This window comes from Python bivittatus, unplaced genomic scaffold, assembly GCF_059951505.1.
Source record: "Python bivittatus isolate LINGU-HERP-01145 unplaced genomic scaffold, Pbiv_v1 ctg000480_np1212, whole genome shotgun sequence".
Classification (NCBI taxonomy): domain Eukaryota; kingdom Metazoa; phylum Chordata; class Lepidosauria; order Squamata; family Pythonidae; genus Python; species Python bivittatus.
The window spans coordinates 11,037,128-11,063,968 of record NW_028277075.1 but is presented as its reverse complement, the minus strand read 5'-3'; the positions used below and the strand labels follow the sequence as shown (position 1 = coordinate 11,063,968).

The 26,841-nt window shown below is 41.7% G+C and overlaps 1 protein-coding gene across 2 annotated transcripts; it reads right to left on the bottom strand.

Moving 5' to 3' along the window:
• Positions 1-43: 43 nt before the first annotated feature.
• Positions 44-16,036, bottom strand: PGF (placental growth factor). 2 transcript variants are annotated; one of them, XM_007425439.3, is made up of 7 exons: positions 15,254-16,036; positions 12,063-12,105; positions 10,221-10,417; positions 8,530-8,606; positions 6,049-6,078; positions 5,891-5,958; positions 44-2,706 (listed from the first exon to the last, which is right to left on the bottom strand). In XM_007425439.3, the coding sequence occupies exons 1-6, from the start codon at positions 15,308-15,310 to the stop codon at positions 5,898-5,900; spliced, it is 465 nt and encodes a 154-aa protein (XP_007425501.1). In that variant the 5' UTR covers positions 15,311-16,036; the 3' UTR covers positions 44-2,706; positions 5,891-5,897. The 2 variants fall into 2 exon arrangements, with proteins under 2 accessions (XP_007425501.1, XP_007425502.1); XM_007425440.3 differs by lacking the exon at positions 5,891-5,958 and having other exon boundaries at positions 15,254-16,032.
• Between the last annotated feature and the right edge of the window lie 10,805 nt (positions 16,037-26,841).

Genomic DNA, 26,841 nt, shown 5'->3' with positions numbered 1-26,841 from the left:
GCCATGCTGGCTGGGGAATTCTGGGAGTTGAAGTCCACTCATCTTAAAGTGGCCAAGTTTGGACAACACTGGCCTAGTGAATACTGTGAGGTTTGGCTTGAAAATTAGAAAAAATCATAGGGGAAACTCCCCAGAAGGAAAAAGGATACTAACCACACAAGGTAGCAAAAAACAAAAACAAGTCTTATAGCTCCCATGCTAACAACAATATCCTGTATGAAATTTCTGCATTCCTATGCAGATGGCTAAAATATTTCCTCCAGGCTTGGAGCTATCAAGCACAAAGCCACATTCCAGATCACGAATCCAGACAGGTCCAAGCCAACCTAAACAACTGAACTGTTGGCATCTCCAAGACACTCTACTCAGTGAAATTACAAGACAGAAAATAATAATTGCCTAAAAAGAAAAAAAAATTGGTCACCCCTAACAAGATATATGTCTGGTTATCATTACAATAAATAAGCATTCCAAGAGTTGTATTGCATTTATTTTTACAAGTTTCCTGGTCTATCACGCTCACATTGCAGAGGAATGGCAATGAATTATTTGTCCCAAACCATACAGGAAGCATGCTGGCTTTCTTCTTTAGCAGCCCAACATATCAGATTGTGCTTTCTTTGTCTCTGGTAAATCATTCATCAATTCAGAAGGGTCACAACTGGAATTAACATCTCATACATCCTCAGAAGACTGGCCTTCTGGTTTTTGGAATGCTTTTTCAGAAGAGGGACTAGGGTGAGCCAATAAAAATATTTTCAGAATCTGCATTTGGATTTTAAGACCATTTTATTTAGAATCATTTACTTGGAATGTTGTTGCACTGCACTGAATGGAGAAGCAGGAACTCATGTGCTACTTTACTACAAAAAAGAAAAAATCTCAACCCAGGGGGACCAAGAATATGTTGCCATTAAGTTACTGTGATACAAGAAGCAGTATACCTCATTGGGTTAAATTAATGGTCCATTTAGTTCTAAATGGATGTTGTCGAATATAACAATTTACAAATGTAGAGACTTAGGAAAGTTCCACCTTGTTTTCATTATGGATCAGTAACAGTTGTAGATACAGAACATAATGGTGCTTGCTTGTCCTTTCTTGACTAATAGTTACTGCTATTTCCCACGTTACATGATTTTACCTATTTCATTTTGAAACACACACACACTCATTCATTCATTCTGCATCTCATAGCAAACCATTCCAAAAGTTGCATACAAAAGATACACCATTATCCTTGTTATAAGCTTCTTAGATTTCAATATCCCATCAGCCTTCTATTCTTAACTTACATGTCACAATAAATAGAATATTTCTTCCAGGTTTCTTCAAACCTCAGGAAATTTATATAAGATGGGCATACTACCTATTTTTATGGTTTTCTGTCCTTTTTGTAATACATGCATTTTGATAGCCAAGTTTCTTCATGAGTCATTCACAGAAGCTAATTTAAAATCCAACAGTGATCTTGCACACTTTCTTGCAATTATTAGGGTTAGTATTTTTATTGGATATGCGCTTATACCTCAGTGCAAGACAAGACCTATTTCTGTGCTCAGTCCCACCATCATTTTAAAGCTCACCTGTAGTTACCTGTTGGTTCCTTTTTCTTTTATCACTGATTGTGAACCTGCACTATTGTACAATGAGATGGACAGGCATGAATACATTAGCCACCTGAACCTACTTAAATCAGCTGTGGTGTAGTCAAGAGAAGACAGAAAATAGAATGCAGCTGACCAGAGAAATTACCTACACTGTGAACATTTTTTTTTTACAAATCTCACCCCCCAAACCAGCTATATGAACAAAATCCAGTATAGCTGATAAGCAGTTGCTACGATTTCTACTGCAAGATATGCAGAAACATGTCAAGCACATTATATTCTCTTGAGAAAAATGATTTTGGGGGGGAATTCCAGAACTAATTTTCCTAGGAGAACAAAATCCTTCATGTACACTGAACTCACAGTAACTTGAGCAGGAGCCACGTTCTCTGCTCTTCCTCTTTCCTTGCCTAGGGCTCTGATTTCTGGAATCCTGACCTCTAGACTGTTACTTGACAAGGAGTTTTAGTTGACATGTTGTTTTAGACATCTTCCTTTCTGAATAGGAGTTTTATAGTACGGACTGTTCTCTGTATAGCAACCCTGGCGAAAAACAAGACTTAAACAAGGGCTGGCAAAGTTTAGCTCAAACTTTTCTTCCCTTTCATTTTGGCTTCTCAATTCCCAACTGAGAGAGAATATCCAGACATTTCAGGAGGAAGCATTTGCATCTGTCTTAATAGTTGAAGTTCTCCTAACTCCAAACACTGGGCTTGCAGACGTAAGCCAACTGCTCTTTTCTTGTATTTCCATTTTACTCTCAATTCTGCAGAAATCAGAGTGAAATATTAGCTCTATGTAGGCAGGGAATGGATTGAGACAAACAGGTCTTCACTTGGTCCTGGGGCAATACCTCTGTATACAATTATAAAAAACCATCTGCTTCAGAGTGACCTGACATATTTTCACTGTGATGCTGTCTTTACTCCTCCTTTTTTGCTCTGGCATTTCAAGTGAGCTAGCTGCTATCAGCCCCCTGAATTCATCCATCAAAATTGTGATTGCAGAGGAATGTTGAAGAGGACTGAGCAATAAATAGAGGCATTGCGGCACTGCACTTGGCTGAGAAAGCAACAACTATCATCAAACAGCACACCTAGAAAGAAAGCACAGAAGAAGCTCAGCACCAAGTAAATAAACAGCCAACAGTGTTAGCACTGGAAAATGGACAGCTAGAACTACATTTCCTACTCTATATGCAACCTGGTTTTTGCTCTGCAGTAATAAATGCATTGTAACAACAGCAGGTGGACATATACTATTATCTACATTAAAATCTAGAATGAAAACCCAGATGCAGACAATAAAATTACATTTCACTATCTGTGTGCCTAAAAGACTCCATTCATTTCTCATATTGGCTGAATTCTCCTTCTCTAAGCTGCAAACATTACTTTATTATTCCAAAGTAAACTTGTGAGGAACATATTTAGGTTCAACATTAAAATACTGTAACATAATGCTTTTATTTTAGCTATCTCAAAATAGAATTACTTTTCCCCTTCAAAAGAACAGGACAAAGCTATTAGCCATAGGATATGGCAGTTATCAGCGATTTGCTTCTTTATAATGGATTGGATCTTATGAACTAAGGAAAATCACAGAGGGAAAGTTTCCAATGTCCTCCTACGGCCATCTGTGCCTCTCTCCTGAAAGTCATAGACCCTCCTGAATGTGAAAGGCTGCTGAGAAAGTGGGGAATCCATCCAATTTGGGGCAATTTTCCCCACTCCCAGTAGACTATTGCACCCTACCCCACCCCACCCCACCCCACACCTCCTGGGAAAGGAAGGGGTTGCAGGACAAAGTGTCTGATGGGATGGGAAGCTTGTCCTCCAACAACCTCATTAGTTCATGAACTTTAGGATCCAAGCCAAAGATTTCAATGCAATTAACTATAATGTAAAACAGTAAATAATATCAACACCAGATCACACTGTAAAATTACAACTCAGTCCAAAGGAACTGCATGAAGCATAAAAACATTTTGGTTGGCATGTCAAAGGGCTTCCAGCCTAATGCTCCCAAAAGGTCATTTTTTTCCACTGTTTTGCAGCCCATGACATCATAGAACAAAAGAACGTACGCATCTAACTGCAGCATTAAATAGCATTTCCCAATCGTGGAATTTGCAACTCTGTTGGAATAGCTCATCAGATTGGCTCATTCAGCCTGCAGTGTTCCTCCTACTTTCCACACCCCCAGCCCGCCCATCTCCTATGGCAAGTCCTGTGCTTGCGGGTACAAGCACGCTCTGGTTCCGCCACCCTAACCCTAACCTTTCCCAATGTGATTTGAAGAATCAATAGATACAGAAAAAGAGGTAATGTTATTGACCTGAGTATATATGAACTGGCCAGTTTTGCATAGTTTTAACAATGGTTTGATGAAAAAGCCATAATGGCCTAGTTCATACATATCACTATGCATGGAAATCATGATTTACAAACCCCATTGATTGAGCACAATGTATTGAATCCAAGCCTTCGCTGCTGGACTTCTGTTTCTTGACCAGAAGCCCTTCTGGCCATAGAGGAACATCCTTTCAGAATAGAGAGGCCTTAGGGGCAGGCAATGTATATGTGAGTTAGAGAGAAAAAAGTCCAGGTACTATGTTGGTTTGAAGCACAAAAAATAGTTCTTTGGATCCTAATACCTATAACTTAATTCTGCACTTAAACCAGTGTTTTTCAAACTTGGCAACTTTAAGATGTGTGGACTTCAGCTCCTAGAATTCCCCAGCCAGAATTCCCAATATGATGCCTTCCATATAAATGGGATTACAATTCCCATCACCCATCCTGCTAGGGTGGTCACAGTAGAAGGACATCAAGTTGGTAATGGCCAATTTAAGCAAGCAAACAAACAGCTACTGTATTGAATTTTTGTCTGTGTCTCCAAACAAAAGCATTTCCTAAATGAGCACAGCCCATTATAGCTGCAATACGTGCTATTTATTTTTCTTTTATCCAAAAATTAATGGCTAGAAAAATGATTTTAAAAAAAGAGTTTTTATGAGAGGGAAAAGCAGCACCTTTAGCCATAATAAACCACACAAATACAGTAATCTTAAACACATTAATAAGACACAATGGAAAAATTGCTACATTTATCTCTTTCAAATACTTCAAATGCTTTCCTAGCCTCCCTTTCCCTATAGATAAGGGTCTCAGTCTGTTTAAGTAAACAATTAATTTGTGTTTTTCTCCTAAAAATTTAAAGTTTATCTTCTGGACAACAAAAGCAAACAGGTAATTCAAGCTCTTGGCATTTGTTCCTTATTATAAACTGAAATCTTTCTATGCTGAATTAAATAGAAATATAGCGTAGTGTGCTTTACAAGTATAAACAGCAAAGGAAATGCACTTAAATTAAATAGTTATTAATGGGTCAGTCTGTGCCACTTAAACGTTGCCTCCTCCTTAGGGCAAACACATTTAATGTCTTTTTTATCTCTCTGCTGCTATCTAACAAGTGCCTGGATTTTTACAGCCCAGATCTGAGAGCTTTACTCTAGCTTGTTAACTAGTAAAGCTGCTATGCTAATAAAGAAAAACTCTAGGTTGTAGGAAACCTAAGGACCTATCATTGCCAAAGTCTCAGAAATGTACTATCACTTATTGCTTCAGACATGACCAGAAAAGGGTGAGGTTCTATCTAAATTCCGTTGAAACAAAGGGGTCAAATTAGCCACAGGTAGTTTGAATCAATGAGATACCAAACCCAGCATGACCAGTGAGGAGAGATGCTAGAAGATGAAAGTTAGCAATAACTGGACATTCATTGGCTCTGCACCTTCTTTAAAAGTAATTGTCTTTAAATTGGGTCTGTTCCCTTTTTGGATTTGGTTGCACATGCTGTTATACAACATTTGTTTAGCACCACTTGTATGCTCCCACATTCAGTGACTGCTATGGGCTCTGAACTAATAGCCACTCATTCAGATTGTTTGAAAGAAGTATTATTTAACTAGACATGAAAGAAAGAGCACAGAGCAAAGAAGAGCAAAGAAAAGCTATGGCTGTCTAGTCAGACTGCATCATCAGCAAAAACAACAAAAACAGAACCAGGGAATGGGGAAATGCATGCAGCTGAATCCACATTGTTGCAATGATTATTTATAAAGTAAGATGTGATTTCCAGACCAACAAGATATTTTTTTCCACTGGCTTCGCATTATCCAACAGGCCAAATCAGGCACTGATGGAAGGAAAGATGACCTCTACTTATGACTCACACACCATAGTATTCTTTTCCCCCTCCCTGCTGTTGATACTCACATAGAGATCAATTTTTGGGTCTCTGCTTTGCCCGCTTCCTCTTGCTGCGTCCCTTGAGTCTCCTCCTCCTTTTGGAGGAAAGGGGGGGGGAAGAGTGGGTGGGAGATAAGACATTGCAGAGAGTCCCAGCCTCCAGAATCTTTAGTAATGCCACTTACCTCCCTGACTTCAGAGCATCTTGTCGGGGCCTGGGGGAAGAGAATGAGACAGGCACTTTCAGCATATGGTGTTGACTGCCACATACATACAGGGCACTTAGGAGACCTAATGCTATGGGCCCAGCCAAGGGAAAGGTCAGAGTCCCTGTCCCACAGCCTGAGCTCTGCCTCCTTAAGTGTGGTTCATGCTATGCTGCCTTTACCATCATGCTGGCTGTGTGCCAGCTGATTCAGAAATTTCCAGACTCTGACAAGGGTAAGAGTGGGCAGAAAGACTGAAGTCTAGAGCAGAAGTGGGGAACCTTTTGACATTTTCTAAGAGGCCCAGGACTACAGTAGGACCACAACACTCAAGAGGGCAGGGTCTGGGTTTTCTGATTTTTGCTGGGGTTCTGTTTTTTTCAACTTATGTTCAACCTACTTAGGACTTCTCTTGTGATGTGTCTTTTCCACATTAAAGGAGTGGAAAGTCCTGCTGATGTTCAACAAGAATGATTAGAGAGGGCTCTGAGGAATGGCCCCAGAAAAGGCCCCAAGAATGACAAGGCTTTGTTTGCTCAGCCCTGCTTTAGAGTAATAAATGAAGTGTGAGATGACAGGTAGAGAGCCGGATATGTCAGATTTACAATGGGTCCTCCAGGGGACCCAGCAACTGCCTAATAATGCCACTCTGCAAAGAATTGGCTTATATAGGGAGATTACATCTTCAAAAGAAATGGGGGGGGGGCCTTTTAGGAAAAAAAACACCAAACAATGAAAGTTTCAAAAAGAGAGCTCTTGTTCAAGAGGCAAAGAAGCCACAAAGCATGATCATAACAAGGGCTAAGAAGAATCAGTAGTGCACATCAGTCCCCAAATATTACTAATGAGAGATCTTCCATCCTGGGTAGTTCTAGAGGCTTGATCAACCAGATGCATAATTAACTTTGAGTGACAGAGCACGAACTGGACACAGGCTGTTCCTTCCTTCCTTTGGGGAAGATGAGGTATCCATAAAGGTCCCAAGTATCATGGAAAAACAGCTGAATTGGAACAGCTGAATCTACCACATTTTATCACATGGTTTCCAGATTATTAAGCAACAAGCATGCATAACATCTGTTGGGCTGTCTACATGCTGAACTTCTATTACAATGCAGAAAATATACAAAATGCAGCACCTGGTGCTGAATTCAGCTTCCTGAGAATTTTGCCTTAATTCTTTTTTAGTTATTTTAAAAACACATTTCTAACTCTTTCAGCAGAATTATGAAAACAAAGAAAACGTTCAAGAAAATGTTTGCAAAACTATATAACCATAGTGGTATCATATATGCATACATACATTATCTACAGATCACAGAATTCAATCTATTCTCATATAGACTTTGATTTGCTTGGGCCCTCTTGATGATGATGACAATGACAACAGTAGCATGCAGAACATACAGAATCTGTTTGTGTTAATTTTGTATTTGTTTGTCTTAATCTTACTATTAAGAAATTGTTAGTTTATGCAATTCAGATTAATTCTGTTTGCCTACTAAACTCTAATTACTTTAAAGAATGGCAGAGTAAGAGATTTAATTATTCTGCCAGCCTTGGTTCCAACAAAACCAACAAAATCTAATTCTTTCTGACAAATCACATAAAGGCAAACTGAGAATTGCATATTTGGGCTCATGAAGCAAAGAAAGAAGGATCTGTAAGTCAATACCTTGATCTCTTGGAAACCTTAATTTAATCTTACATCTGCTAATTTGGATATGGGAAAAACAAAATTAGGTTTTGAGGAACCCAATGAAAATATATTCCTTTTAATACATAGGATGAAATATGGTGGGGATTGGTAGAGCTTATTATCATGATGTCAGTCAAAAACACTGTGTAACTATTAGAGTGACGGTGCAGAGTACAATTAGTGTGTAAAGTAGCAATTATTAGAGTAATTGTGTACAGTAACAATTGGAGAGTAACTGTGAACAGAATTTATTTCAGAACATATTGATGTATATCTGGGTGATCTGCTATAAACCTGAAGTCAGGTTTTATGACTCCAAATTAACTAACACTAACAATGCAAAAGCTTTCTCTCTTTTTCTCTCTTTCACCATGAAAATTGAAAAAGGATCCTGAGTAGAAACCCAAATGTTTGTATGGTAAGCTTGATGCTGGTGCTAATCACAAAACCATGCAGAGACATCTTGTTTCTAAATTCATAAAAGTTATATGTATTGCTTCAGTTGCTAGACCTCAGTGTTCCAGTAAAAAGTTGATCCTGTGAGTCTGAAGTCTGCCTATCTCTAATGCAAGTCATGAGACGTTAACAGGAAGCTGAAGTACCAGTTTCTGAAGTATAAGAGCAAAGATCTCAACTATGAGGCAGATTCTGAAGGAGAAGGATTTGTGAGGTATATTAAAAGCCTCCTTTCCTTTGTCCCCTAATTTGGACACTGTGAAGCACTGGATGCACCAACCAAATGCCACAGCAAAGTTGCTCACCTGCATGCACATTTCCTGTGTTCAATGAACGACAACTCCACAAAGGGTACCTGATCCTCTGAATTGATCTTCATGAGCTGAAAGGGTAAAATCTAAGTAATTTGTTGAGCATCTTCATCCCTTTTCTCATTTCTCCCATTTGGCCAAAGACCTGGACCAGTTTTTCTGAGATAGAATGTCCAAGTATGACTCCATCCCCAGAGCCATAGATTAACAAAGAAGATAGTGTTTTTCTTTCACATCAAAGGGAGAGTTTCTTGGCTGACTGTATCCATGGGCCAGACAAGCAATATGTTAAAGTTATTTATGCACGTGTTCAGTGGTGTGCTGCTAAATGTTTAATATCCGGCTCTGTTGGCTCCATGACTGCTGCCGCACTGCAGAACAGCCAATTGGCGCACCAGGCGTCGAAACTCAGCTCTGCTCTCATCCCGCAAAATTCCAGAAAATTTAACAGTCAGCTCTCATAAGCTGATGAGAGTTGGCTCCAGCACACCACTGCATGTATTGCACATAATGTATGCCTGCATACATTACATATGCAGCCAAGTAATCTATCTGATCTTTACTTTTAAAAGTAACAACCCAGGAGGAACAATAATAAGCAGAATCTGGGCAATGTTGCTAAAGTTGTTTTTAATTCTTTGTTCCTGCATCATATTTCCAGAGAAAATGACTGAAGCTGCTGTTTCCCCATGGGGCAAATAGTTATTTAGCTAAACAGCTGATATTGCCTTCTAAGGCAGTGGCAGATCTGGGGAGGCAATTCTTACCATGAGGCAGACAAAACTCACCACCCCTCCACACCTGCTACAGGAGTCCTCGCTCACTGACTGCCTTGTTTAGCAACCGTTCAAAGTTACAATGGTTGGGGAAAAAAACAGCATTGCTACCAATCCTTGCATTTATGGCTGTCACAGTATCCCATGGTCATGTGATTGCTATTCAGGTGCTTCACAACTGGCATGCATTTACAACCATCGCAGCATCCCACAATCACGTGATCGCCATTTGTGAGCTTCACAACAGGCTTCCAACAAGCAGAATTAAGGTAAAATGTGGAAGTGAAATTGCAAGTCGTGGTCACGTGATGCCTCACTTAACGACTGCGGCTCTTAGCGATGGAGTTACCAGTCCCAACTGTGGTCAGTAAGCGAGGACTACCTGTATTGTCCCAATTTTATACAAGAAGACACATATACCTTTTAAAGTAAAAAAAATACTACACAAATTCCTACATACACTGAATGTGTCATCCAATCTGGTTCTAAGGCAATTCCTTCATCTGACCCCATAACAGAACTGCCTCCGTGTCTCTTAGGACAATGTTTCTCAACCTCAGCAACTTTAAGATGCATGGACCTCATCTCCCAGAATTCTCCAGCCAGCATACTGGCTGGGGAATTCTGGGAGTTGAAGTCTGCTCATCTTACTGTCCTCAAACAATAGAGCTGTGGGGTTCTGAGACTATGGGAAAATAATGTACAGTTTTTTAACCAAAATATTAAGATCAGTTCCAGAGGTTCATTCAACTGCTGTGGAGCCTCAGCAGTGAACATTAATTTCTTAGCAGCAATCTCCGTCTGAACTGCATCTGTATGACACAAACAAGCACTGGCAGCTAACTAGAGAGAAAGTGAGGAGGCAGTTCTGTGCTCCAGGACAAGTGGGACTATAGTGTTGTCACCTACCTGCATGGTGACATTGGCAATTTCCACTGGGACACATTGCAGCACCTCATCTCCACAGCATCCACAGCAGCGACGCAAAGAAACACAGGAGGGGCTGAACACGTGCTCCACTTCATTTGGGTATTCCGATACAACACTGACCAGTTTTTCCAAGGGCTGGCACGAGCTGCGATTCCAAACATCGTGAAAGGATACCACTAAAAAGACGCAAAAGGTATGAAGGTAAAGCGTTTAGTTACCCAGTTCCTTCATATATCCTGTGCAAAAAGTGCATATGGGAAGCCATTATGTCTCTCTATTGTGTGTTGGCCAGACCGCACCTAGAATATTGTGTTCAGTTCTGGGCACATTTTAGGAAAGATACTGACAAGCTGGAGTGTCTCCAGAGGACAGCAACCAAGAAGACAGGGGGCCTGGAAGGGAAAACATTTGAAGAAAATTTGGAGGCACTGCATAGGTATAGGCTGGAGAAGAAGACTGTGGGAAGACTTGAGAGCTGCTTCAAGTATGTAAAGGACTATTACGTAGTAGATGGGACAGAATTTTTCAAAGTTTTCCAGAGAAGAGGACAAAAATAATGGGCTTAAATTACATGGAAGTAGGTTTTAGTTGGACATCAGGAAAAATACTCAAATAGTAAGAGCTGTGTAATAAGACTTCCTTAGGAAGTGGTAGGGTATCCATTGCTGGAGGGGTTTAAACAGAGGCTGGATGGTCACCTGTTGGGAATACTATAGTAATAGATTCCTGTACTGGGCAGGGGATTAGACAAGATGATCTCCAAGATCTGTTTCATTTCTTACATCCTATGCCTCTAGGCAGCTGTCTTGCCCCTATTTCAGTACTATCTACATCAAGGTTAGCAACATGTCACTTATGAGTGCTAGGGATTCAGTGAACCTTAAAAACCATGCCTATATCCCCCACAGTTTAATCATTTTGAGAGTTCAACCAAAACGGAGGAAACCTTAAAAGATTCCAGAGTCTTTATGAGATCTCAACCCCCACCCCACCCCAACACACTGTTTTTTGGAGGGCCACAACCATTATTCAAGATTGCACAATGATGTCTGTGTGGCCAGGGTTCAAAGAAATTGCTGGCTTTTCATCTACTGAATGGCCATGGTGTTTCAAGATGTTGAGCAAAGGTCTTTCCCATCAAATATGTTGAATCCTAATCTTTTCACTGGAGGTTGTGGACTAAAACAAGATCAGTTAGGTTAAAAGTAACAGTAAACTGACTCTTTGCAATCAGCAAGATTTAAAAAATATACAAACAGTATTTACTGGGGAAGTGAAAATTATTGGAATTGTAGAAATTGCAGGAAAAATCTTTTCCTCTGTGTTCATATTGCTTTTCCTCAAAGCACATATTAGTTGAACCACAGTACTTTCCCTTCTTTATTAAATCAATTTCTACAGATTTCAATTATTACAGACCTTTTAATCTAAGTAAACAAGGTAATAACTGAAAAGGGGAAAGGAAAAACTTGGAGGGGGGGGGAGAAAAAAAGTTATATGGAAATCTGTAATCATTGCATCATCTGTTCCATTATTCACAGCACCCACTGAAGGTACAGTATTGCTTTCTGAAAAGATTTGCATGTTGAATAGAAAACAAAACAAAAACCATGTTAACATTATGTCTTAAACTCGCCATTGGCTATAATATAAGAAGTTGCAGACTGGGTCAAGAGATTCACAAAAAAGGTGGAAGGTTTTTAAAAAGAAATACAAGGGGTAGCATCAAAGCACATAAACAACCTCCAAGACTCTTCCCATTGTATATATTTGCTTGTGACCAAATTTACACTACAAGAGAAGGTCATGCCTCATACTCACCTGCTGTGTCAGTAGTGCTGTTCTGAAGAACCATGTTTTTCTTCTAGGAAGAGAGGGGAAAAAGGGGGAAGAGGTAATTTTCCCAATACATTCCAGAAACCGAAAGGCAGAAATGCTGACATAACACGCCCCACAACCCTTCTCCAAGAAGTTTGGGGGCTGTAACAACCACACTTTTTAGCACAAATGGCTTACAGCTGAGAATCCTAGGAGTTGCAAACTTAATACCTCTCAGTGTCTATAAAGTTGGAATTCAGAGATATGTGACAGTCTTCATATGTTATTTTATTTTGTTAAAGAAATGATAACACAAGGAAAGTGTCCACAAACTTCAGCTCAAGGCTTCCTAGAGTTTAAAACATTCATTCATCCCTTAACAATAGGAGAAGTCTACTTGTGGTTTGGTAAAAAATCTGAAAGTAAAGATGAGGCCTTATTTAAAGTTCTGCCAAGCTCATACCAGCAGAACATAAGGGAAGGAGGAACCATCCTTCCATCTTTCTTACTTTTGTGTTTTCCCTCTCTAGAGGGAAATTTATACTAGCAGTGAACATCTCTCTCAATTTTGGGAGAGGGTCAAGAAAATAGGTTTCAAGCATCCTATTCTGATGATGTTATCCTGTCTTCTTGCAATTCCTAAACATTGTGTTAGAAACACTAGGTGTCAGTCTAGCACACAGTCCAGCACACAGTTTCCCATATCTAGCCAATCTAACATTTATATAAAGGTGGGGGAAGAGTCAGTCAGTGATCAAAGTAGAATGCAAGAAAGGAAGAGAACAGGGCAAAACAGAATTAAGTACAGGAGATGCAGCATGCTCGTCCTAAGGCTAGACATGAAGATGCTAATATGAAAAGAGTATGGTAAAAGAAAATACTTTTGGACTAGCTTCTACATATGGAAAAATGGCAAATTTTCCAAATTTTATTCAGTCAGTTAATGAATTTGATCATTATAATTTTGAAGCAACTCATAGTAATTCATAACAATGCTTAGTTCAGTAAGAAATTCTTGCATAAGCACAAATGTGGCTGTATATAGTTGAAATTTAATAATTTGATGGCCTGCCCTGCATAAAGATGAAAAATAATCAGTCATTTGCAGCTAATAACAAAGGTTGATAGCAGTAATCCATCACCACTTGTCACATACATGGGTATACCAGCATATTGCATTGTTTTATTCACAGAGGATAAATCCCCAGATTTATTGTCTGTGTATATTAAATAATAATCTGGATGGTCTGGCCATCCAATATTTCTGCATTTTAAAGTTTCTGCAGTCAACTGAACCCTAACCCAATGAATGATTGTACTGAGCTACTAAAATATGAGGTTCCTACTGGATGCTACTTTCAGAACATGGGCTAGATCCCAAACCTGCCTCAGAAACTACTGGACTTTCTTGCAACCTGATGCTGTCCAGATGTGTTGGATTACAGTCCCCATGTTCTCAGTCTCTGACCAGGCTGGCTGGAATGTTGGAAGCTGTAGTCTAACACCACAGAGGGTGTTGAGCTGGAAAAGCCAGTCTAGTGTCTAAGAGCAGACCAAGGCCAGAAGGCACTCAGCAGGAGTAATTTCTTTTAAATAGTGCCAACAAATGAGCCGTTCCATCAATTCTGCAGAAAAACTAGTTTTCTCCTTTTTCCGAACTGTATTCAGCTAGTCATTATGCAAACTAACATTCTGAACTTGCTTTTTTCCCTCTTTCCTCCCTTTTTCTTTTTGTATTATGTCTGACATAGAACCCACTAACCAGGATCAAACAAGCTTAGTATCTGGAAGAAAGATTGGCTAGAAATATCAGGGCTGTGGACTAGCCTGGGAAGTAACAGTAAAATAAAGGCAGCAATTGCAAACCACTTCTGTATCGTTACCATGAAAACAACATGGATGTGTCCATGTAGGTATCAGGAGTCTAGTTCAACTTGAAAAGGGGTTTTATTTTTATCATGTCTATTAGATAGTAAGGCTATGAACAACCCCCACCCAGCCCTGTATGTAAGCCTCTCTCATTTTTTAGAATACTTCTACCAAATCATTTCTGAAGCATACAAACCCTCTAGTGCTTTCGATCAGACTCTTCTTGACCTCAGTGACTGCATTTGCACAGCCTTCCCCTAGCTCCATTAACTAACTGTATGTGTAGGATCATAGCAACTTTACAGGTGGGTTAAAATTAAATACTTGGGGAGGTAGCAAAACATCTACTGCAGAATAGAGAGAATTGGATTTTTCTTTGCAAAAGCTTGAAAAAGCTACACAAAAGGAAACTTCCGTGTTCCACACAGTAATCTGGCTCTCTGATTACTGTATCGATCTGGAATCTCCATTTCACTCATAAGAAACTGTGGAGAAGGATGGAAAAGAGAGAGTATCCTGTATAGTACGTCAGTATGATAGGGGCAATTAAAGAATGTTTTAAAAAATTACTGAATTTAAACTTGAAATTTGGTTCTCCTTCAATTTGTGCCCATATCTATATCAAAGTTATCAATATTTTCTAAACTGAAGGTTGTGTTGGGAATTCCCTCCACCCCCTTCTCCAAGCCCCATAGATTCTACATGCTGCTCTACCACATCAGAGTTTTATCCAAGTCCCCATTTCTGCTCTTCAGTGCGGAAGTTCTTACTTGGAGCTTCTGAGCAGGTGCAGAAGATCTTTCCTCTCTACTAAATGGTTCTAACCATCTCCTACATATCTAGGCTTTCAGGTCAGAAGGTGGCTCTTTCCCTCCATGTTTAAAGCTAAGCACATGACGATGGGGGCTTTAACTTGTGCCTTTAACTCCCCAGGGTTTCGCCTCGATGTTCGCTCTTCACCTGTGAAACACCTGGCAGTGTAGCTTCCACATATCTGAGACTTGGGCAAAACGCCTCGGAGGTCAGTTCCACCTCGGTTCTTCGCCTTTTAGTAAAGAGATACAGAGCCGGCTGCCGAGGCTTCTTCGCCCAATCCTCTCGGAGGAGAGTGGGGGACACAATCTCCCGCCCGCCCGCCACAACCAGGAGAGTGGCAAGGGCGAATAGCGGGCTCGGGCATCGCACGCCCAGCAGGCAGAGCGGGACGCGAAGTAGCAGGCTACGGCACAATGTATCCACCCCACCCCAAAATCCGGAAATTCCCCGAAATCCAGCCCGCCAGGGATCGGGAACAACTAATTAGTCAGTTCGGAAGTTCCTCTCACCTGCGCGCCCACCATCTGCAGAGCAAGAGCTACGAGGAAACCGCAGAGAAGTTGCATCGCGGCCGCCAGCTGCTTCCACGCGTGACCTCCAGGATCAATCAATGGACTGTGTTACTGCCGGCTTTCGGAAGACTCCGGGAAGAAGCCAAGGCGCCGCGTTTCCCGGATCCCCGGTGTCGCTTTCGCGACGAGCCTCTTGTGTCTCTGAATCAGACACGATTCCCGCGCGCCGAGTGAGGAGCCGCTTCCAGCACGTCGCCCACCTAGCTCCGCCCGAGGCTGCTGCGACTGGGAGTGAGATTGCGGGTCGCTCCTGTTGCCCCAGGGCCATGTGAAGGCTGCCCGCCCTCCAGCTCCTCCCTCGGACTCACGCCCTCGCTCCCTGTGGCTGCAGCCCCGGGGGATTTCTGGAGGGCGTTTCCGGTGGCCCGCCGTGCTCGTTTAGCTGAGCTAGGGGGCGCGTTGCAAGATGAGTGCTGTTGCGGGAAAGCCCGGGTGACCTCCGCCGGGAAGGTCCTGGCCCCGATAATCTCCAGGGTCATTCAGTAAGGCCTGCCTGCTCCGAGACACGCTCCACAACAGGCGCTACTCTCCACGGCTTGCTGGTTGAGAGAGGGAAAACCAACAGTATTTTCCTTCTGAGAGTGAACGATAGCCTGAGGATGTTACTACGGAATTCCTGCTCGCCGTGTACTGATTTTCACCTTCCCTACCTTCTTTCATCTTGAGAGGTTCTTAGAGCAGAGGCTTTTTGATGCCTGTGGTGGAGCAATAATAGTGCCGCTCACACACACACCCCTCAGTGGAAGTGCAAGGTGTCCCATGAATCAAAGCACTTTTTCAGAATAAGATAAAAACAATTTTCAAGCATCTCTCCTTGTCCTTGGTAGTAAAAATAAAAGGGTAACAAAATAAAAAATTACAATGTCCTGATATTTCAGGATACTCAAGATCTGCTGCCAAGCAGCTATTTTTATTCCATCTAAAGTTAGGACTGTCCCTGCTAAGCCCCAGATCATGATTGTGATGATGCAATGTGTTAAAAACAGAGTACAAAGTATCAACCTTCAATTAACACAGACATAACAGGACAATGAAAGCACCAAATTGAACAGAAGCGATAAAATTCATTTTAGACATCTGGGTGAATTAAAATGGCCTGACCTCAAAACAACAACGTCAGCATTAGCGGATCTTGCTTAGGAAAAGACCCTCTTGTTTGAGTATACATTACATACCTCAGCAGTGATGATGCTTGGAAAAAGGGCTTTCTTGAAAGATTTTAACGTATGGATGTGAGCTGGAGGAACTCTTTGAGATCTGTAATGGGATGCCTTTGAGGGTAAACTCACAAACTAGGAAGGCACTTCTGTGCACACACGACATTAATCCTTCCCCTCTTTGGATTTCATATAGAAATTTTTCATTAGAAAATTGCAACCAATTCAGCATCTGGGCAAACAGCCTAAAACCTATTTGAACAGTTGCACTATATAGTTTGCGCTTAATTGTTCACACAGGAGGATCAGAGTTGTACACATTAGTTTTGTCATGGCCAACTATAAAGGCCTTCGTTAAATATGAGTACTCTTGACAGGTGCCAGTCACTGTTCTTTAGATAGTCCACCTCAGAAAGTTCAAACATCCTTCACTTCCAACTCAGAAGGGATCTAACATGCATATAAACATTTGGTGACTAGTTAATTGTCACCCTTTCAAAATTTAAATGTAATTGTTGCATTCCATATTTTGTCTTGTATTTTGGTTGCATTGGTTATGTTTTCTCTTATTATAGTTTTATATTTTTTACAGTTTTAATTTTAATGATGTTTACTCTGGATGTTTGAGTTGGTTGTATTTTTATTGGATTGCTGTAAACCACAGTAAGTCTACTGTTTTGGTAATAGGTAGGTAGGTAGGTAGACAGATATAAGTAAATATGCATCCATATATGTAATATCAGAGAATATCTGTAGCTCAGGGTTGAACTGTGGAGTTCTTGGTGCTCTCTGAGCTTGGCTGTTTGCTTGCAGATGTTTCATTGATAACATTGAAACTAGGTAACATCATCAGTCCAAGTGAGTGTGGGGTTTGCTGCCTGTTTATATGTATAGTTTCTCCCATAGTGGGGCAGAATCTTGACTGGCCCAGAAATCAGCATCATTGCATTCATGTAGAGCCCCTTCTTATATTTGTCAAACCTGGTGGGGGCTGTAAGCATGGGCATCTGTGGGAAGAAAGTTTAAAAACAGTAAAGATGACAGGCATGACTTTGTAATCAAAATCCTGTCCCTTTTAACAAGCATCAACATGACACACTCATTAAAAAGATGCAGGGTTCAACTGAGTGTTCACACCCATCCTCTTGATTTCTTTTACCTGATCCCCCCAAATGCCACTGGTTGTAAGCATCAAACTTTTCCTCATTTTGCATCCTGCAGTGTGATACCTGAGTGATTGTTTTGCTAGATTTTTGGCTTGAAGCAACTGTGTCTTTTTGACATGTCATTTTTTTTTTTTGCACTGTTGCTTCCTATAGCTTTTAAAATGTTTTATTGTGGCTTGATGTATGATATATTATTATCATTTGAATTTTATTTCTTTGAAAGCTATGTAAGAGGATTTTGTTCTGAAAGAAAGAAGGAAGGAAGGAAGGAAGGAAGGAAGGAAGGAAGGAGAGAGAGAGAGAGAGAGAGAGAGAGAGAGAGAGAGAGAGAGAAAGAAAGAAAGAAAGAAAGAAAGAAAGAAAGAAAGAAAGAAAGAAAGAAAGAAAGAAAGAAAGAAAAAGAGATCCAGTTATCACTTAGAGGAAGTTGTGTTTAGTACTCAGGGAGTTTTCCAGAACATTTTGAAACTTGGGTAGAAAGTGCTGAGTAATGGGCCAGTGATCTGAGTCAAAAGTCAAAAAAAGATTTCTAATTAAATGTAAGATTTGGATTTAATGTTTGCCAGCTGTCTTGAATACTTGCCAGAGTAGAAAGGCAGGCTGTAAATCAAATAACTAAATAAAACAAAGAAATTCTGTTGCCCATCACTGTTTTGCTCCATAAAGCTGAAAGCTATGGTCTTCCCTGCACTAGATGCTTCAAGTAAAAGCTGGACTACTATCTGTCAGGAATGCTTTAATTCTGATTCTTCCTCCCCTGATCAGAAATATACAGCCATGTAAAAACATTTTTTTCTGGAAGCAGTCTGCCTGTCCCTTCTCTGTCTTAACTTTCTACATTCTCTTTTCTCCAAAGTTCAGATCCTTTTGACTTCAGATTGCTGATGGTTCAATGTGTTCTTCATATGTATCAAACTGCAACTCTCATAATTCTCAGCTAACAAGATCACTCACTGGCCATACTGGGTCCGTTTTAAGCTAACCTGTCCAACCCATCTGGAGAGCATTTGTTTGGGGAGGGCTTGTTTAAATTCATTCATAATCAAAATTCTGGTACAGAGAATGATAAACTGTATTAGTCTGGAGTAAATAGTAGTAAATGACAAATTTGTTTATCAGGAATGGGGAATCAAATAATAAGCATAAAGTCACTCTTAAAATGCAAATAATAAATTTGGAGGAGTCATTTTTGTTGTTATTAGAACAGGAAAAGAAAGAGTTGAATTCCCCCTGCCCGTCCATATGGTTTGCTGATGTTTCCTTAATAAACAAGATGCCAGTAGAAGAGAATAGCTGTAGCTCAGGGTTGAACTGTGGAGTCCTTGGTGCTCTCTGAGTTTGGTTGTTTGCTTGCAGGCGTTTTATTACCCAACTAGGTAACATCATCAGTGTGAGTGTGGGGTTCGCATCCTGTTTATATACTGTAGCTTGCCCTGCCTGTGTTGGTGGGGGTGTGGTTTTCTCCTTGGTTGATGCATATTGCAACAAGATGTATATTGCAGTCCCATAAGTAATATCATTTCTAGTTTGGCTGCAGGTGAGCTAACGAAGAATTTAATATGAATGGTCAAGAAACACAAGGCCCCTACAGTGTTTTTATTGACTTAGAATTCTGGGAACTGTTGGGAAGGCACCAGGTTGGGGAAGGCTAAGCACATAGTTCCCCACACCAGTCTGAGTACCCTTTCAATGGGTGGATTTCAACTCCCAGAATTCCTCAGCCATCATGTCCATTACTGAGAATTCTGAAATGCTGTTGAAATCCCACACTGAGAGGGTGCCAAGGTTGGGAAAGTCTGGTTTATCACATGGGGTAGAATCACTTCAGTTGTCCCAGAGCTTAAGATAATACCTTGAAACCAGATTGTACTGAAGAACCTGGCATATTGTCTAGGGACTGACTGAACAGGACCATATAAGGGGCTTCACTTTTTAAACAACTTTCCATTTAATCTCTGTTTCTGTTTTTTCACTCTTTGGTATTTCTCTTTCTTTTTTTAAGCACCATTAAGATTAAGAAATCAAGCCCACAGAAACCAACAGAAACATTAACTTTGCTGATCTTGGATATATGCCATGAAATAGAATTTATTTTGTATATTTTCATTGTTAGTGATCATCCCTATTATAGCCATTGTCCACAAGCCAGATCAGGATTAGGATTTTATTATGTCCTAGTCTATATAAATACAGTGGTGAGTATTGTCCAGCCTCAAGGGGAAAAAATGTTATTTTAATTATGGAGTCCTTGCTGCTCTCTGAGCTTGGTTGCTTGCTTGCAGACGTTTCATTACCCAACTAGGTAACATCATCAGTACAATATTTTAGTTCTCTTTGGTATTTATGACACCATATAATTGTGGTTTGGATTTTACAAGTCTGTAGCTCTAGCATGGAATGCCACAGTGTTCATGGACGTGTGAGTTTGTATGTGGTCTTCTCCTTCTATTGCTTTCCCCATTCTTTCCCAAACATTTGTTTAACCATTCTGAAGTGGTACAAGGCATATTTTGAGCCCTCCTATACATTTAAAGACCTTTATGCATCAGTTCCTAAGGGGAAAAAATCCTGCACTGATTTATGGACTGTTCTGGAGGTCAAAGGCATTGATTCTGCAATTTATTTGTCCCAACTTGTGGTCTGTAATTTCAAGTGTGTGTGTGTGTGTGTATGTGTGTGTGTGTGTGTGTATTCCTAAGTATGTGAGAGCCAGTTAGTGTAGTGGTTAAGGCACCAAGCTAGAAACTGAGTTCTAGTCCCACCTTAAGCACGAAGCCAGCTGGGTGATCTTGGGCCAGTCACTCTCTCTCAGCCCTAGGAAGGAGGCACTGGCAAGCCACTTCTAGAAATCTTGCCAAGAAAACTGCAGGGACCTGTCCAGGCAGTCACCAGAAGTGAACACTGACTTGAAGACACCGCCCCCCCGCCAAAATGGATTTGTGTGCAACCACGTGTGTGTGCACATGCTTACCACAGTAGCAGTTGGTGGCACCTCAAAAATCTTGGCTCATCCTCAAAAGGCTGAGTATATTGGATCTGATTGGTCTTTGGATGGGAAACCATCAGGAAATTCCATGGCTGTAGTCTAGACTGGGAAGTCAAAAAAATGTCAAACCGCTTATTGGTACCAGAAAGCAATGTGGACATAGCCAGCAGGAAGTCAAGCTCAATTCGAGAGAATACCTTTAGTCTTGGAAAGCGGAGAAAATAGACAAAGGAACAGGAACCATGGGAAAAAGTAAAAGGATGGGTGAAATTGAAGAGGTTTTGCAGGCTGGTGAGTACAACTATGCCCTGATAAGACCAGCAAAATTTTAAAGAAGAGGGCTCCCAACAGTGGGCACATCATACACACGTGTGTGAAATAGTCAGCCCAAAATGAGTAACACAAGGGATTGCTTGTTTCACATAAAAGCAGCTCAGAAACATCATGTTTACATATCATAGCTAGGCAGAACCTGCTGAAGAAAAATGTTCTAACAGTCCTTAGTGACTTTGCCTCCTTATCACCAGTCATTTTCTGTGAAAATGCTAGAAAGCAGAGACCTGAAAACTTAGTGGTGATCTACATAATGGTGCTTCCAAAAACAAAGCTGGCATTCAGAGCCTCTGAGGCAGCCCTTGGGATCCCAGCCCACATTTTCATAGCAAACACACCCTAATTTTACATGGCACAAAGTCAGCTCTCTGAATTCCTGGATTAATTTAAGGCTGGGTCTGGTTTCAGGATGTGTGGAAGAACGACAAGCATGAAGAATAGAGGGAGGAAGCAAAGACTGCTATCTTCTCCCAGAGTAAGAAATAAATTTCACTTCTGCAACAAGAGGTGTGTTGCGGTTGTGCTATCAAAGAGAGGGTCGTCACAATGACGGTACCCCCCATTATGGAATGCTTTCACTTGAGTACTTTGTCTCTATTCTTTTGCCCTTTTGCCCCACCCCAGGAAAGGAGCTTTTATTCTCAGACATTTTAGACATCTTGCTAGGTCTGCAGCTAACTTTTATCTTGCTTTTAAGATTTTGTATTGCCACATTTTTGTTACCAAGCTAAGCTTAGTTGTGTGGATTTGCATTCTTTGCATTTTAATAGTGTCTACTTTTTTTTTTTTTTTTAATGAAAACCCTCTTGGAATTTTTTTTATTAAGGTAGAATAAAGTATCTAAGTATGCTGTTCTAATTTCTGGACCTGGAGTTAACAAGAGTGGGTTAAGACTCATCATGCTAGCAAAGATAATACTCCGCCAGCAGGAAAGGCTACATGATACCAAGAGAATAATCTGTGATCTGAAACTACTAGTTAATGGAAGAGAGGGAAACCAAGGAGGCTGCAGAAAGCTGGAAAGATTATTGTACAGTGAAAGACACAATATTTTTACCCACACCGTAGCCTCCTCAGGAGTCTTCTATGCCACCCATGAAATTGTCACCACGATTTTCTTCTCTTCTGAAAAAAACAAACAATTTATTTTCTGTTAAATTGAATGAGAAAATTTTACAGAAAGAAGTGGAATAACTGGAAGGATTAATCATAGCCACCATTTAAGTGAGCAAAGGCTTAATGAATGTGCAAAAACTCGTATTTCATTATCTGAATGAATGAATGAATTAATTAATATCTTCCTTGTCCAAAATTCCTGAAGTTATTATTGTCACATACAAGACACAGACCTGTTAGGACAGAAACATGAATCATGTTTAAAAACATAAAAAGCAAATTATACAGGTTGATTCTTCTCCATGGCATCAGAAGCCTACTAATCCATGGATTGTTTTCTGCAACCAATGATTTATATAGAAAGATGCAGCCCGTTTCTGCTCTGCTTTGCATCTGGCCAATCTTTGGTGGTGAGAACAGTTGATTGATCTTATCTACATAACTTCCATTTCATTAACACTCTTCAGAAACATGAGAAAACCTGGACAGAGAAAAAAAACTCAAAATAAGTACAGACTGTGTTGAAGTCACAAGAGAGAACAATGCCCACTTTCAGGAGACAGGAAAACTGACGTTTGTCCTGAGAGGAGAATTTTGCACTGGGGCATTTTGTTTTCTGCCAGCAGGTGCACAAGACGGCTTCCCTGCTCTCCTCCAGATGCTATCCCAATGCTTGCTAAAAGCAGGTTGATCATTCATTAGTTGTGCAGACAGATGATACATGCTCAGTCAAGGCTTCTTGTCACTGGATGTAGGGGATATTAGTAGGAATTTTTTTTGTGCTGTTACAGACGCTGCTCCCAGGTTCGGCTTATGGTCACTCACTCACACACTCACAGCCTGTTGAGGCACGCGGATCTTGTCAGCCCCCCTTGCTTTCTACTTGGATTTCCAGATAGGTGCGGCTGGAGCAGACAGACACACAGCCCTGGTCAACAGCGGGGAAATAATTGGGGATACACACAAACCACTTCCAACCGAACAGAACACTGGGGCGCGAGAGGTTCTTTGTAATACACGGAGACCCAGTGAACTTGAAGTAACAGCAAAACTTTGCTGTAAGGTATATTTGCTCTTCCTCATACACACACACACACACTTACCCACGTCCTTCCCAACTAGGCTGCCAGGCACTAGCTAGAGGGACGGAAGCCGCCAAGTCTGGATGACTCAGATGACCAAGAAGACTCAGATGACTCAGACGACTCAGAGTGGGCGGGCTTTGGGACCCCTTTTATCCCCAAAAGTACAAGTTGATGGGATTGGGGCGAGGGCCTCCATGTTCTCAGGCCCAACCTCCTCTTTCTGGTTCAGGTCATGGACTCAGGCCCAACTTCCTCTTTCTGGTTCAGGTCATGTGCTCAGGCCCAACTTCCTCTTTCTGGTTCAGGTCCTTTGTTTTTCCTTAACGACTTGCTTCCTTCTTATCTACCTCCCCGAAGGGATCCCATAGATAAGTTTCCTGGCTTTTGTCCTCCCTGCTTACGTGCCTGCTTCATCTTTAGGTTATGGCAGCTTCAGCCTAGTCTCACAGTGCCTTCAAGTCACTTTTTGACTCCTGGTGACTGCCTGGAAAAGTCCCTCCAATTTTCTTGGGAAAACTTCTTAGGAAGATTAGGAAAGGCTAAAGATGTTGCAAGACTGTAAGGGTGAACCCTCTGAAATTACAGCCAGTAGTCTTAAGAAAAAGTGGGTAGACTACTTATGAATGGTTCAGATCTTCTGACTGGAACTTCCCTAGAACAGCACTGTATTAGTGTTCAGTAAGAATATATTTATTGATTGATATAAAGGACTTATATGGCCACCCATCTTATATACAATAACCCTGGGTGCTCACAAAAGCAATTTCATTGTAGTCCAAGAGGTTGTCAATGAAAGGGACAGTATACCTGCTTTGGGGTCATAAAATATAAGCTTCAAATGATAATGCTCTGATTTTGGGATGGCTGGGCAACTGCTCTTGGCATGTCAGCAATGTTTAGTGTATGTGTATACATAACAAAATCCCCTCTCACCCCTGTGGTGGTATGTGTCTTCCTCAATCTCGAGTCCTCTACCAGAGGCCTGGGAGTTTGAGGGTTCTGTACAGTATCTTAGCTGTTCCTAGCACTGCACTCTTCTGTACAGAGAGCTCTGATATTGTTCCTGGGATCTACTGGAGCCATTCTCCCAGCTTAGGAGTCACAGCCCTGAGTGCTCCTACCATCACTGGGACCACTTTGGCCTTTACTGTCCACATCCTCTCTAGTTCCTCCTTCAGGCCCTGGTACTTCTCCAGCTTCTCATACTCCTTCCTGATGTTGCTGTCACTTAGCACAGCTACATCTATCACCACCGCTGTCTTCTGGGCCTTCTCTACTACCTCCATGTCTGGTTGATTGGCCAGTACCTGCCTGTCTGTCTGGATCTGGAAGTCCCACAGGATCTTAGCCCTGTTATTCTCCATGATCTTCTGTGGAATCTCTCATCTAGACTTGGGAGGGTCTAGCCCATACACTGGGCAGATGTTCCTGAACACAATGCTAGCTACTTGGTTATGCCGTTCAGTGTATGCTGTTCCTGCCTGCATCTTACACCATGCCACTATGTGTTGGACTGTCTCTGAGGCCTCTCTGCACAGTCTGCACCTTGGGTCCTGTCTAGTGTGGTAGACCCCTGTTTCTATGGATCTGGTGCTTAGTGCCTGTTCTTGTGCTGCTATGATTAGTGCCTCAGTGCTGTCTTTTAGTCCATCCCTTTCCAGCCACTGGTAGGATTTCCCAATGTCAGCCACCTCAGCTATCTGTCAATGGTACATCCCATGCAGGGGCTTGTCTTGCCATGGCACTTCTTCTGCTTGAACTTCGTCCCATGCCTGCTGCTGCCTCAGGCATTCTCTCAGCAGCTCATCTTTGGGTGCCATCTTACTAAAGTACTCCTGGATGCTCTGGGTTTCATCCAGGACAGTGACTTTGACACTCACCAGATCCTGCCTGCCCACTTTCTGACTGGTGTATAGTCTCTGGGTGTTGGACTTGGAGTGGAAACCTCTGTACATTGTGAGGAGCTTCCAGGTCTTCACATTGCATCCTCCATGTCCTCCTTTGGCCAGCTCACTATATCACCATGATATCTGATGACTGGCAGGGCACACATGGGATCTTTTTCTTCCCATTGAGCTGTCTCATCAGGACCTGTCTTATCCTTTGGTGGTACTTGGATGTTGCTGTCTTCCTTGCCTCCTCATCATGGTTCCCATGTGACTGTGGAGACCAAGGTACTTGTAGCTGGTCCATAGGTCTGCTTTGAGGCCCACTGGTAGTTCCACCCCATCGGTCTTAACTACCTTCCCTCTCTTTACTACCATCCAGGCTCACTTCTTCAGTCCAAATGACATCCCAATGTCCTCACTATAGATCCATGTCAGATGGATCAGTGGGTCAATGTCTCGTTCATTTTTAGCATACAACTTGATGTCATCCATGTAGAGGAGGTAGCTGATGATAGTTCCACTCTTGAACTTGTATCTGTATCCAGTCCTTGTGATTATCTGGCTGAGGAAGTTCAAACCTATGCAGGACAGCAGCAGGGGCAATGCATCACCTTGGCATATGCCACACTTGATGGCCACTTGTGTGAGCTGTCTTCAGTTGACCTGTCATGTTGTCTTCCACAGTCCCACTGAGTTCTTGAGGAAGGTCTTAGTGTCCTGTTGACTTTGTATAGTGCCAGGCATTCACAGATCCACGTGTGTGGCATTGAGTTGTAGGCTTTCCTGTAGTCAATCCAGGCTGGGCTCATATTGGTCTGCCTAACTTTGTGTGTCAGGCAACTGTTTCATCTATGAGAATTGGTGTTTTGAGTCTCTGGTGTTGTTCCCAATGCCCTTCTGAGCTGTGCTCATGTACTAGCCCATATGGTCCTGTAGTTGGCAGCTATGATGCCTGCTAGGACTTTCCATGTTGTGGGAAGCAGGTTATTGGCTGGTAGTTGGACAGTGCTGTTCCTTTGTTGGGGTATTTCATGATCAGCACTGTCCTTCCTTGTGTTAACCAGTCTGGGTGGGAGCCTGCTGCTAGCAGCTGATTCATCTGTGCTGCTAGGCATTCATGCACTGCTGTTAGTTTCTTTAGCCTGTAGGTGTGGATCATGTCTGGGCCAGGTGCTGTCCAGCTTTTCATGTTTTTGACCCGCTGTTGGATGTCTGCTACTGTGATGGTTACTGGTTCCTGTTCTGGGAGATTGCTGTGGTCTGCTCTCAGGTCCTGCAGCCACTTTGCACTGGTGTTATGTATCTTCTCTTTCTCCCATATGTTCTTCCAGTACTGTTCAGTTTCTGCTATTAGTGACTTTGCTGTTACTGTGTTGTTGCACTGCAGTTGGGAGTACACCTTGGATGGTTCTTTGGAGAAAAGGGCATTTATCTTCTTGGCCCCTGCTTCACTAGTGTATCTCCTTAGCCTGGTAGCCAGCGCTGTCAGCCTTCATTTAGTGATCTCTGGGGCTTCAGATGGAGTCAGGCCCTTGTATTTTTTCAGTAGCTGAGTCTTATCCTTAATTTCCACACCCTTCTGTAGTTCCACCAGCTGACTGACTTCTCTCCAAGTTGCCTTGATCTTAGCCTCCAACCTCATTTTCCAAGCGGGGTATGTACTGCTGTTCTTCTTGATCATGTAGCCAAGCATCTCCAGGATTCCAGCAGCTGTAGCGTATACCAGTTCATTGGTTTGAGTTATGGTGGTAGTAGGGATTGTCGTGAGGGCTCTGTTCGCATCTTCTAGCATA

Coding starts and splice junctions, on each gene's coding strand:
- PGF (XM_007425439.3), bottom strand. CDS start 15,310: ATGCAACTTCTCTGCGGTTTCCTCGTAGCTCTTGCTCTGCAGATGGTG. Junction 12,106..15,253: donor TGCAGATGGTGGGCGCGCAG/GTGAGAGGAACT, acceptor CTCTCTTCCTAG/AAGAAAAACATGGTTCTTCA. Junction 8,607..10,220: donor TTGCCAATGTCACCATGCAG/GTAGGTGACAAC, acceptor TTACCCTTTCAG/CTCATGAAGATCAATTCAGA.